The 12,151-nt window shown below is 49.1% G+C and overlaps 1 protein-coding gene across 1 annotated transcript in view; it reads right to left on the bottom strand.

Moving 5' to 3' along the window:
- Positions 1 to 12,151, bottom strand: part of LOC103259476 (myosin-16-like) — a 65,125-nt gene that overhangs the window by 43,297 nt on the left and 9,677 nt on the right. Inside the window, 11 exon segments of the mRNA XM_008057142.1 lie at positions 656 to 773; positions 1,616 to 1,703; positions 2,827 to 2,885; positions 3,649 to 3,733; positions 3,735 to 3,776; positions 5,695 to 5,874; positions 7,295 to 7,465; positions 8,421 to 8,689; positions 9,069 to 9,207; positions 10,017 to 10,120; positions 11,734 to 11,832. Of these exon segments, the coding sequence (XP_008055333.1) occupies positions 656 to 773; positions 1,616 to 1,703; positions 2,827 to 2,885; positions 3,649 to 3,733; positions 3,735 to 3,776; positions 5,695 to 5,874; positions 7,295 to 7,465; positions 8,421 to 8,689; positions 9,069 to 9,207; positions 10,017 to 10,120; positions 11,734 to 11,832 (1,354 nt within the window).

The following is a 12,151-nucleotide window of genomic DNA, read 5'->3' on the forward strand; positions in this document are numbered from 1 at the left end:
GGAGTCTCACTCTGTCACCCAGGCTAGAGTGCAGTGGCACACTCACGGCCACCCCAGTGTTGACCTGCTGGGCTCCGGCGATCCTTCCGCCTCAGTTTCCAAGTAGCCAAAACTACAGGCACACGCTTCCACACTTGGCTAATTTTTAAATTTAATGTAGAGACGAAGTCTCACAAAGTTACCAGGGGTGGTCTCAAACCTGCAGGCTCAGGCAATCTACTCGCCTAGTGCTGGGTTTACAGACTGAGCCACTGAGCCCAACCAGGACTTCTTTTTTTTAATCTTGGAAACCCTTGTTAAACATTTATCAGCACACTGCTATCTGACAGCAAGTGTAGAAAATATCTCAGAGTTAACCCACCAGAAGGGCTAGGGAATTAAGGTATTTATTCACCAACTCTCTTCAGTCACTGATTGAACGCTCCTCCTGAGAGGCATTAATTCTTGGGACTTCCAGTCTGCCAAGGAGGGGGAAAGCAGGATCCAGCAGTCAAAGAAAGGCAGGCGCTGGCAGTTGAAAGTTGGGCCAGTGTGTACTAAGGCAGTGACAGTGAAGGCTGATGGGGCACCATCATGTCTGCTGCAGTGGGATGCGACTTATCAGCTGGGCAACCCAGGGGAGACTGAGCACAGCACTCAGGGAGATACCACTCACCTCTGTTTGAACTCCGGGTACTGCAGCCTGTTTGGAAAACCCTTCCTGCAAATACGGATGCCTTCCAGGACACCATTGCAAGCCAGCTGGTGCATGATCAGGTGGGCATCCACCACCCCTGCCAAGAAGGAGGGCACAGGATGAAGAGTCCCTTCCCTGGGTGGGATAGGCCAGCCCTGGACACTCACAGAGGCCGAATTGAGCATCCATGCCATCAACCCTAGTCTTCTGTCACTGCTTATGTGGTCACAGGTCCCCCACCATTTGACCAAGGTCCAAAGGCTCTTCTGAGTGTGATTTCTGGCTGGTGGGCATTATTTATTTAATTGGGTAGAGATGAGGTCTTGCTATGTTGCCCAGGCCAGTCTCAAACTCCTGGCCTCAGACAATCCTCCTGCCTTGGCCACCCAAAGTGCTAGGATTAAGGGTATGAGCCACTGCACGTGGCCTGGGTGGGCATCGTTTTTTTTTTGGTTTTTTTTTTTGAGTTGGACTCTCACTCTGTCTCTCAGGCTAGAGTGCAGCAGCATGATCACAGTGATCACGGCTCATGTCAGCCTCGACCTCCCAGGCTCAGGTGAGACTTCCACCTCTACATTGCAAGCAGCTGGGACCACAAGCACATGCCACTATGCCTGGCTAATTTTTTTATTTTTTGTAGAGAGGAGTTATCACTATGTTGTCCTGGGTGGTCTCAAACTTCTGGGCTCAAGCAATCCTCTCGCCTCGGCCTCCCAAAGTGCTGGGATTACAGGTGTGAATCACCACGCCTAGTGGCAACATTCTTTATAAAGCAGCTAGAACGTGATTTTTGGACAACCCATTGTTGGGGATTCTCTCAGAGCTGTGTTTTGTCACTGTCATCTCTGGTGATGAGGGGTGGACTTAATTTGGAATGAACAGTAACTTGCAGATCCTCAGGACTTCCTTCAAACAGGGAGACAGGACCCCACAATGTACCTGATTGCTTAAATTCATTGGGGACAATACAGCGGACAAAATGGGGGGCAGTGCTATGTAGGGTGGTCATCAGCTTGTTCAGCTGCTCCTGGGGGTGGAGGAAAAAGCAAGAGTGAGTGAAACTTAGCATTGACGTTGAGGGATCCCCACACCCAGGAGAGGCATTTATTTAGAGTTGAATCCATTTAAACTAAATAAAATTCAGTGCTTGGCCACACGAGCCACATGCGGTTAGTGGTTACCATACTGGACAGCACAGAAAAGAACATTTCATCACTACAGAAAGTTCTCTTGGGGAGCACTGCTCACGAAGTCCAGTGATTTGCTCAAGGGGACATGGCTTATAAGAAACAAGGCCCCTCCAGATTCAGAGCTGGTTCATTGTAGAATATGGGTACTAGCAGGAACCATAAGGTCTTTGTGGACAAATCTCTGCCCATTTTTTTTTTTTTTTTGAGTTGGAGTCTCACTCTGCAGCTTCGACCTGCTGGACTCGGGCGACCCTTCCACCTAGGTCTTCCAAGTAGCCAGAACTACAGGTGCACGCTGCCACACCTGGCTAATTTTTGATTTATTGTAGAGGCGAGGTCTCACTAAGTTGCCCAGGCGGGTCTCGAACCCGCGGGCTCAGGCAATTCACTCTCCTCTGTCTCCCAAAGTGCTGGGATGACAGGCTGAGCCACTGAGCCCGGCTTTGCCCACTTTTAACCTCCTTGATGAATGGTGTCTCCTCCTCTGCTTGGATACCTCCAGTTGAGGTGGCCTATACTGCCTTGGTACAGTCTGATCCTTGGGAAGTATAGAAATCTTTCTTTGTGTGACATCTGCCCATTGGCTGCACTTTGGAAGGTGTTTCCAGGAGGGTCCAAACTTCATGGAAGTTGTAACCAGCCAAGAAGATCTGTCAGCCAACTCTAGGACACAGGACCTTTGGTATCGCTACCTCAATTGGTCACATTGCACGAGTCCCTTCATTCTCTGAGTTTCAGTCCAAAACTGATGCAGGTGGACTGAACCTTCCCTAAGGGTCTTTTTTTTCCCCGATGGTGCTGTGATGCTGTGGCCTATTCAGAAGGAAATAGGCTCCTTGAATTAAAAACATGATCATAGACAGAAATGAAATCATCCTACCCTTGGTCATGAAGCAACAGTCAGAAAGGTAGGGTTAAGGGCACTGGACCCAAGTGGCCTCTGGGGCAGCCCCCACTCACCCTGTAGAAATTGGAAACTGTCATGAAGGAGGATCCTCTCTTCTGCTTTTTGGTTCCAGCTGAGGAAGGGATAAGTACATTTCACATCAGTACCCAGCATGCAGGTAGGCAACCCCACTAAGTGTTCTTTACCAAAGCATCTGCGCTCTCTGGGCTTAAAAGGGCTTATCTTAGGACAGTCACACGAGGAAAATGAAATCCACCAGAGGCTGGACAGATAGGCTGACTCCCTAGTAAGTGTCAAAAGGGCTGCTGTGCTCCCTGGAGAGTGTGCAGCCCTTTGTGATCTCTGGTGCAAGGTGACAAACTGCTCCTATTGCCTTGGGAGTAAGGAGAGCCCACAGACCACTGGAGAGTGTGCATGTTGGTGGTGAAACATTGCTGAGCCCCAGGAGATTGCAGTTCCTGCCTGCTGAGCCCCCACCCTACAGGGAAGCCCACCAGGGCATTCCCCTATGAGCCACATGACTTCTACCGGACAGGAGGCAGGACTGGGGCTGGCATTTGCCTCAGACAGGAGGGGGAAGCAGAAAATAAGCATAGGACACTTGGGTGTCAACTCTTCCACCTCTGCCTAGAGGTGACATGGGGCCCAGGGATCAATGCAGTCAATGGAGGTTCCCGGGTTGTCTCGACATCCCTCAATCACAGTATCATCCATGGCCTTGCTCAAGCCACTTGTCACTCACACATTCATTCATTTCCTCATCCCACAAGAGTTAAATAAGAGTTTTGTTTTCTTCTTTCCATTTTGGCTAAAGTATATATAGACTAAAGTATATCAGCACAGAGACACCGGACACAGCGAGCAGTCAGCCCTACCTGGAGCCTCCTCTTCTTTGAAGAGAAGGGCCAAGATCCCCAGGCTCGATTTCTGGAACAAGCCCACCACTGTTTCATTCAGGGGGGTCTTTGTTCTTCTCCAGCCAGCCCGTGATGTTATAACCCACCTGGAAGGGGGCACATGCCAGGGGTACGTTTGACGCCCAGCCTCCCCCTTTCAGGTCTCACAGCTATACACTCATTTTCCACCTCTACCCTGTCCTGAGCTCTCAGGACCACCTTTCTTTTTTTTTTTTTTTTGAGTTGGAGTCTCACTCTGTCCCCCAGACTGGAGTGCAGTGGCCGCTCCCAGTCACCGCAGCCTCCACTTGCTGGGCTCCGGCGATCCTCTCGCCTCAGCCTTCCAAGTAGCTGGAACTACAGGCGCACGCTACCACACCCGGCTAATTTTTTTGGTTTATTGTAGAGATGAGGTCTCGCCAAGTTGCCCAGGCGGGTCTCGAACCCGCAGGCTCAGACAATCCACTCACCTCAGCCTCGCAAGTCTCGGGATTACAGGCTGAGCCACTGAACCCGGTTCCAGGAGCACCTTTCAACCCTATCTCCTGGGGCTTCAGTTCTTGTCCTAATGCCTTGTGTGGTGTCTCAGGATGTTCCTGAACCTCAATCTGAGTTGGAGGCTGCCTCATCTTTCTTGAGCATTTTCCACTTGCCTGTCTAGGACACCCCATCTCTGAGCTTCACTCATCGATCAGGACTCCTTGGCGACTCTCTCCTGGCTGCTAGTCAACACTGAGCCTCCCTGGCCCTTGGTCTTCTTCTGCGTATGTGGACTTGCTATCAGTGATTGGCCATGGCCGTAGACTCCCAAGCGACATGAAGAACTCTCTATAAGGGCTTCTGGTCTCTCCTTGCCAGGGAGCATGCATGTCCTCCTGTGACACTGTAGGGTCATTGACTGGTGGAAATGAGGCTCCTTCTATCCAGAACAAGGGGCTCCGTATATCCAGGTAATTGGACATCCACTAATTTCTGCTGCCTAGCTTGCCATGTGGCCCCAGCTAGATGGGTGAGGAGAAAGGAGTCTTTCAGATCCTTCCACTGAGCACAGAGAACAAGAAAGTAGGCGAGAAGCCAAAACCTCTGGTACATAGACATTTGTCGTCTCTGCACCTTATTTTAGGGCTGTCTTGGAGGTGCATAGGTCCCATTTGACTTTGAAAATTTCGTTGCTATAAATATGGAGCTTTTCTCAGTTCAGCATGAGAAGAGAGGTTAGAGAGCTGCAATTTGGATCCAAGTCTGCTGTTTGCTCCAAGTATCAGCCCAATTTATTCTGTGAGCAATTGGCATGGTTATGGTTGATGACACCATAAAGTCTTGGCCCTGATGCCCAGTGTAATCATGGCCTTTCTGACAGCCCTGTCCTAAGGCTCCTGTTTTGCTGCAGTTAAACCCACAGAGGCCCACCAACCTATGTTGGTAACAGGAGCGTTGGCACTTACAGCAATATTGAAATCCCCAGTAAACCAAACGCATTATCCTAAGCTGGCAGGATGATCGTTACCTCCCTTTATTAATTATGCAAATAGAACCCAAGTCCTGGCTGCACTTAACTTCCCACTTTCCCAAGGACAAAGTTTGTCATGAGTGAAAAGGCCACTCCATAGATGTCACCTTGTTGGTTTGGTGGCCACGAGCTGTCAGAGGGCCGAGTTGGGAGTAATTAACGGGTTCATGAATTTTTTTTTTTCTTTTTTGCACATGTCGTTATTTCTGGCCAAGATTGAAATTCAGCCGTCAAACCGAGGGCCATAGACAATGGCGTGGTCCTGGCAGGTCTGATGGCACGAATCACCAGCTGTTCCCTAACGGGCATCCTTGGTTGGTTTACTTTGAAATTCTCAAATGGAGAAGTGATGAGGAGATACGGGCTGGAGCTCATTTCAGTTGGCGTATCACCCTGTTATTTCCCAGCTGTGCTCGTGGAAGCAGAAAGCCACTGGAAGGGCTTGTCGGCATGGACCTACAATGGCGTGTGTGACAGCAGCCAGCAGGTGGCCACAGAGTGGTGCTGGTACTTACGGTGCCTGCATAGTGGACGAGCTCGAAGTGGGCCTCAGGGCCTTTGCCCTTGCCCCCCTTGGGCTTAAGGAAGTTGCTGGACTTGCCCAAGTGGTTGTCATACAGGGCTGCCTTGAAGGTAGCATCTGTGGCTTTGGGGAAGACACACTGTTCCTCCAAGATGGAGAAGATGCCCATGGGCTAGGAGGGAAGAGGACAGGATGGCGTGAGAGAAGCAGCAGAACCCGCAAGAGGTCACACTAGCACTGGGCCTGGGGTCAGTGTGGAGATGCACAGACACCCGTGTGGCCAGCCAGAAAGCAGAACTCTGGGCAACGACATCTGGGAATAGAGCCTGGTGCTCTGTCACCTTGTCATCAAACATCACAGCCATTTAGACTTGAAAGAAACTAGAATCCATTGAGTCCAAAGATGAAGGGAAGGCTGAGGCCTGAAGGGGCCAGATAGCTCCCCAAATGCTAAGCCCACCTAAACAGTGGCCCTGGGCAAAGCTTGGCCTTCTGAAAACCGGGGATGTCAATGTCACCTGTGCTCTTTGCTTTTAATTCTTGTATCTGTTTCTCTCCCCTAACCTTCCTGGCTACACAGGAACCTCATGCTGTTCTAGGCCTCTTCTCACACATAAAAAATGGGGAGTTCAGAAGTGCTGTTGGTGACACAATGTACCCTCTGTGCATGGAGGGTCGTCAAAGGACTTTAAAAGAGGACTTCCAGGAGAGGGCAATGCTTAACCCTGAAACTCAAGAATGAGGACATGTTGGGCTCTGGGTCAGTTGGACAGGTAGGTATCCATAGGTCCTGGGGCACAGGAGGATTGTACCCATAGCCTGTTTTTGGAGCTTCTGCCTTCTTAGGAGGCTCAGGTTGGACCTACATCTAAGATGTTTGGCAGCATTGATGACGATTCTCTATGACTGGCCCAAGAATGAGCCTTGGAGATAAGATATGTAATTTCTTTCTTTTATGCTTTAACTTTGCACACTGAAAGAATTTCAGGATGATGAAAATGCTGCAAATATAGTACAAAGCTTTCCCATATGCCCTTCACCCAGCTTCTCCAATGTTAATAGAACCACTGATGTACAATCATGAAAACCAGACAATTACCATCGAGACAAGGAACAGACTTCATTCAAATATTGTCATCTTCCCTGTTCATGTCCTTTTTCCTTTTTCTGCACTGAATCAAACAGTATATATTCTTGAACTAGACCATTCTATGGGATGTGTTTACAGCTGAAACTATTATATAGACTGGGTGAGAGCCTGACTGCTGCTTATAGGTTGCGGGGCCTTGGACAAGCGATTTCCCTTTTCTCTGCCTCCATGCTCCCATCTGTGAAATAAGGCAGGTCGTGAAGGTCCAAGGAGTTATGGCATACAACAGCCCAACGACCAGCAGTCATTTCAGTCACTGCTGTACCCATTTTGTAGAGGGGGAGCCAGAGGGCGGACCAATGAAGGTCATCAGCGGTGTCACCGCCTGCCCCGAAGCCAGGGGTCACCTCCCTGTATGCCCCTGTGACATCTCCTCCCGAGGCATATGTTCCTGTCAGGGGCCCAGCCTCTCTCCAAACCCCTCCTTTGAGAAGCAGGTCACCTTTTCCAGGAGGTCGATGCAGGCCTGCAGGTCGAGGCCAAAGTCAATGAAGACCCACTCAATGCCTTCTCTCTTGTACTCCTCCTGCTCCAGCACGAACATGTGGTGGTTGAAGAACTGCTGCAGCTTCTCGTTGGTAAAGTTGATGCACAGTTGCTCAAAGCTGTTGAACTGTGGTGGCGGGAGGACAGGAAGAGGAATGTCAGCATAGGTGCATAGGGGCCTCTTTCAGGATAGAGTGGGGTGGCCATGAGCATGGGGAAATTTGCCAAGGGCCCACTGGTACCAGGCACGGCCCTAAATGCCCAACACGGACCCTTCAGGAACCCTGTGAGAAGGGTTGTCCGTTACCCTCCCCTGCAGAGACACAGGGAAGTTTGAACACGTGCCTGGGGTCACACAGTATGATGCTGGGACCCGAAACCCAGGCAGCCAGACTCCAGTCCAGTGTGGCAAGAGGACATAACTGTGGCAAGAGCCTTTTTCTTTCCAGGGATGGAAATAATCCATGCTTGAAGTGCATCATGGATCTGACCCCACTGCATACCTGTGGGGAACTTCTCTCTCTCTCTCTCTCTCTCTCTCTCTCTCTAGTTTTTCTCATCCTATCTGTAGGGTGAAGACGTTTGAGAGATTTACAAGCATTTGTTTCTTTCTTTCCTTTTTTCTTTTTTTAAAGAAGTGGAGGGACACCAGTGGTGTGCTGATAAATCAGCCCTGTCTTCAGAAAAATTAAACAAAACGAACCCCCTGATTTGTAGTGTTTGCCAATTTCCATGGTGTAAATATTCACGCCACGGTTAATTTCAGGTTATCAACATGATGTTAGCTGGCTCACAAAATTTCTGAAATTCCTGCGAATTTAACAATCAGCTCTTGTGAGTCGGTACAGGCTACCTTTGGCACACCACCCATTTGATCCATAAGTGCACACCATTCTTTATGGCTTAACACCACAGAAATTAAGATGGAAGTTCTGGAATCCAAAAGTCAGAGATCCAGTGACAAATTGAGATTGGCCTGCCCCAGGGCCAGGATGAGAAACAAGAGAACCATGTTGAAAAGTAACTTATTAAAAAGAAGACGGTCACCCCCAAGCAGAAACCCAACATGAGGCCAGGCACACCTCAAAGATCTCGAAGCCAGCAATGTCCAGCACCCCGATGAAGAACTGCCTCTGCATCTTGGTGTCTAAGGTCTTGTTAATCCTCACCACCAGCCACTTGAACATCTTGTCATAGACGGCCTTGCCCAGGGCCCCGATGGAGTTCTGGCATTGCTCCATGTTCTGGCCTTTTTGCACAAACTCATTGCCCACTTTGACCCGCGGCCTGGTGATGCCCTTCTGGAGTTCACCGGAATTGAGACCCATGAGGTGGGCGACTTTGTCAGCCACTGTATAGGGATGGAAAAAGCAGGTGAGTGCAAGGAAGATGGTGCCGTGTCCCAGGGAGACCCAGCACTGCCTGTTGTGGTTCAGGACGGGACGCAGAGAATGGCGGAGGAGATTCCATTTTGCCGATGAGAAGACAAAGATCTGAGATGGTTTCTGCACTTGCTCAAGGTCAAGTGGCAAAGCAAGGTGTAGAAACGAAAATCAGGTGTTGACTCTCCATAGTGCCTCTCTGAGAAAATCTGTATCTGAACTTCCAAGGAGCCACCGTAGGACCTGAGGACACCTGCTATGTCTCTGAAATAATCACAGAACCCTGGAGAACAAGGGACTCCCACCACTGGCCACCTTTCCTCCAAACAGCCCCAGCCCAACACCCACCCTCAGTGGTGTCCACTTCAGCCTGCTCCTCTCTGGGCTTCTGCTTGAACTTCATGTTCCCAAAGTGCATGATGCCTCCCGTCAGCTTATAAACCCCGAGCTTCTCCTCGGCGCTGAAGCCCAGCACGTCAAAGGCATCCTGCAAAGCAACAGGGAGGAGAAAGCCAAGTGACTCCTGGCTTCTCATTGCATATAGCGAAGGCCATGGGATTGCCATGGGGGGGGGTGGTGGTGGCAAAAGACCACAGTGGCAGGTTGTGGGCGCTGGAGTCAGACCAACCACCCTGAATAGGGAGGAATCCATTTTCCTCCAAGGAACCCAGACCAGGTGCTCTGTAATATGGTCATTTTATTGATTTAACCTCTGTGACCTCTGTGTAGCCATCTGCAAAATGGGGATAATAGGTGATGGTAAGGATAGATCAGAATCATCTGTAAAGTCCAGTGCTTAGCACGTAGTCAGTGCTCAATAAAGGGAGGTATTATTATTATTACTCTTGTTATTATTGTTAAGGCTTCAAGCTATTTACTAGGAGAGGAGGGGAAGGCAAAGATAAATCAGGAATCGATATGGTCATCAAAGAGGAGAGAGGACCTGGTACATGATTAATTATACCAGAAGTTACAAGTGCTCGATGTCATAACAGAAGGGGACAGAAGGTGCAGTGGGGACTGACAAGGTGAGAGAGTTCCTTCTAGCTGGGCTAGGGAGGCGGGAAAGTTTTGTGGGACTGACGACCCCTTCAATTCCTATGACATCCTAGCTCAACTCTGCAAAGAGAAACTCTGCGTGCTACAATGGGCTTGTTGCAACCCCAGAAATCTCCCGGGAAGAATCTGGGCTTCTGTCTGATAGCTCTGAGTGAGAGCTATCCCCACCCCAGTTCCTGTGTCCGTACACGCAGGGCCCAAAGCTTCTGTCCCGGCTGTCCATGTCTACCCACTCACGTCCGTGATCTGCAGCTCCTCCCCATCATCCATGTTGTCCACCATGGTGACGCCTTGGCTCACCCAGTGGTATTCCTTAGGGTTAGGGACCAGCAGCAAACTCTCTGCCAAGAGCAGCAAAGTAGGTTAACAGCTTGGAGACACGTGGTTTTCTCTTTCATTTCTTTTTTATTTTATTTTATTGATTTTTAAAAATTTATTTTATATTATTATTATCATTATTCTTTCATTTCTAAGCAATGTCCCTAAATGCCTCCCACATGCTAGGCATGATGATAGGGGTTACACAGCCAAATAAGACACGGTTCCTGCCCTCTGGGATCACCCAGAGTCACAGAGAGACTCGAACAATATCACTCGAGGAGCTTTAGAGTGGCGAGAGGGACATAGAAACTCACTGTGTCCTCTGTCACTTCTCTCACTACTTGGCACCTAGTAGGCTCCCAGTAGATATTTTGGGAACAAATGAATTCTTATCTTTCTCCCAATTCTATCCTATAAAGAGTGGGCCAAATGCAGAAGGCAACACAATGACTACAGCAGGCAATACAATCACTTGCATATAATACACATGGAACGTTGTGGCTTTTATAAAGAAATATGCTCACTTCTGTTTTTCTTCAGATGTGGCCCCTCTTGGTCTATCTTTGTATTTTTACTTTTGGAAGAGACGTGGGTATGAGAAATGTTTTCCTTTCAGTTGGGCGCAGTGGCTCATGCCTGCAATCTCAGCGCTTTGGGAGGCTGAGGCGGAGGGATCCCTTGAGCCCAGGAGTTTGAGACCAGCCTGGGCATACATTGAGACCCTGTCACTATTTAAATAAATTTTTTATAAAGAAAAAAAGAAATGTTTTCCTTTCATTTCATCTCTAGTAGGGAGAAAAACTAAAGCATAAGAAGGAAGATGAATACTGGTGACCGCTCTGCTCCAGTGTTAGAGAGGCGAAAGGGCTTGGTGGGGAGTGTGGTAAATAGGAGAGTTTGAGCTCCAGCCAGACGGGCCACCCCCCACTCAGCTGCCCTGATAAGTGCCACATGAGATGGCAGACTCAGAGGTACTAGATCTTTCGCTACTCTAAGAGAAACCAGGAAATTGGATTTTTATGTGAAGTTTTCCAATTTCAAAATGCCATCCATTAACTAGAAAGTATGCTTTGTCCAACATAAATACAGCCTACCTGTGGGCGGGGCATGGGACTCAATGCCCTCATCTCTGGCTGGGTTAGGAGATATGTGTGTGTGTGTAAGACTGAGTTTTCGGCCCTCCTCCCATCTTATGTCCAGGCCTGCCATGGACAGTTGGGTAGGTTGGTACCTGCACAAAGGCATTCAGTTGAATGGATTCATGCATTCTGCTCTCTGAGCTGTGTACCCAGCGTAGGCTGTGTCCACCCAAAGGAGACCCTGTTGTTAGTCCACATGCAAGCACTGGGTTGGCTAATGAAACTGTTTCAGCCATGAATCGTGGGCAGACCAAAACCTCATCTGTGAAAGGGCTAACAGTGGTGTTAAGCCTCAGATTGCTATTGTGAGGAGGAACTCTACAAGTCCAATTTTGAGAAAGTTCCCTGCAAGCCATTCACATCACTTAAACCAAAGGGGGTACCACAGAACCCAAGGGGTAACACGAGACCCTTTGCACATGGACATTCTTTCATCATTGAAAAGAAAGCAAAAGTGAGTTCAGGGGCAGGCTGGTAGACAAAGAGATCTTTACCAACAAGTTCAGGCTTCTTGTTTGAGAGAATCTGGTAGAAAATGTGGTAGCCTCTCTCGGCTGCTTGCTGTGAGATAACACGAGATTTCTCTAAGAGATCTGAAAAGGAATAAGCAAAGATACTGGCCAGTACAGAGCTGTTCCCCTGCAGTTCAAGGTTCTGTGCAAAGCAGAAATTCCCTCTCCAGAAAGCCCAGAGCAGTTGCCAGTGGTGGGTTTCCCTCGTCTCTCCCCAGACACAGCCTTGGGGAGTCTGATTGCCGTCAGGGAAGCCCAGGACCATGGCCAGCCTCCTGGACACAGACAGGCCATGCTCAGAATGGCCTCTTGCTTGGCTTAGTGTTCCTCTGTTTTGAAATTTTTTTTTTTTTTTTTTTGAGTCAGAATCTCACTCTGTTGCCCAGGCTGGAGTGCAGTG

This window comes from Carlito syrichta, unplaced genomic scaffold, assembly GCF_000164805.1.
Source record: "Carlito syrichta isolate Samal-C Ts95f unplaced genomic scaffold, Tarsius_syrichta-2.0.1 Scaffold302779, whole genome shotgun sequence".
Taxonomy (NCBI): Eukaryota; Metazoa; Chordata; class Mammalia; order Primates; family Tarsiidae; genus Carlito; species Carlito syrichta.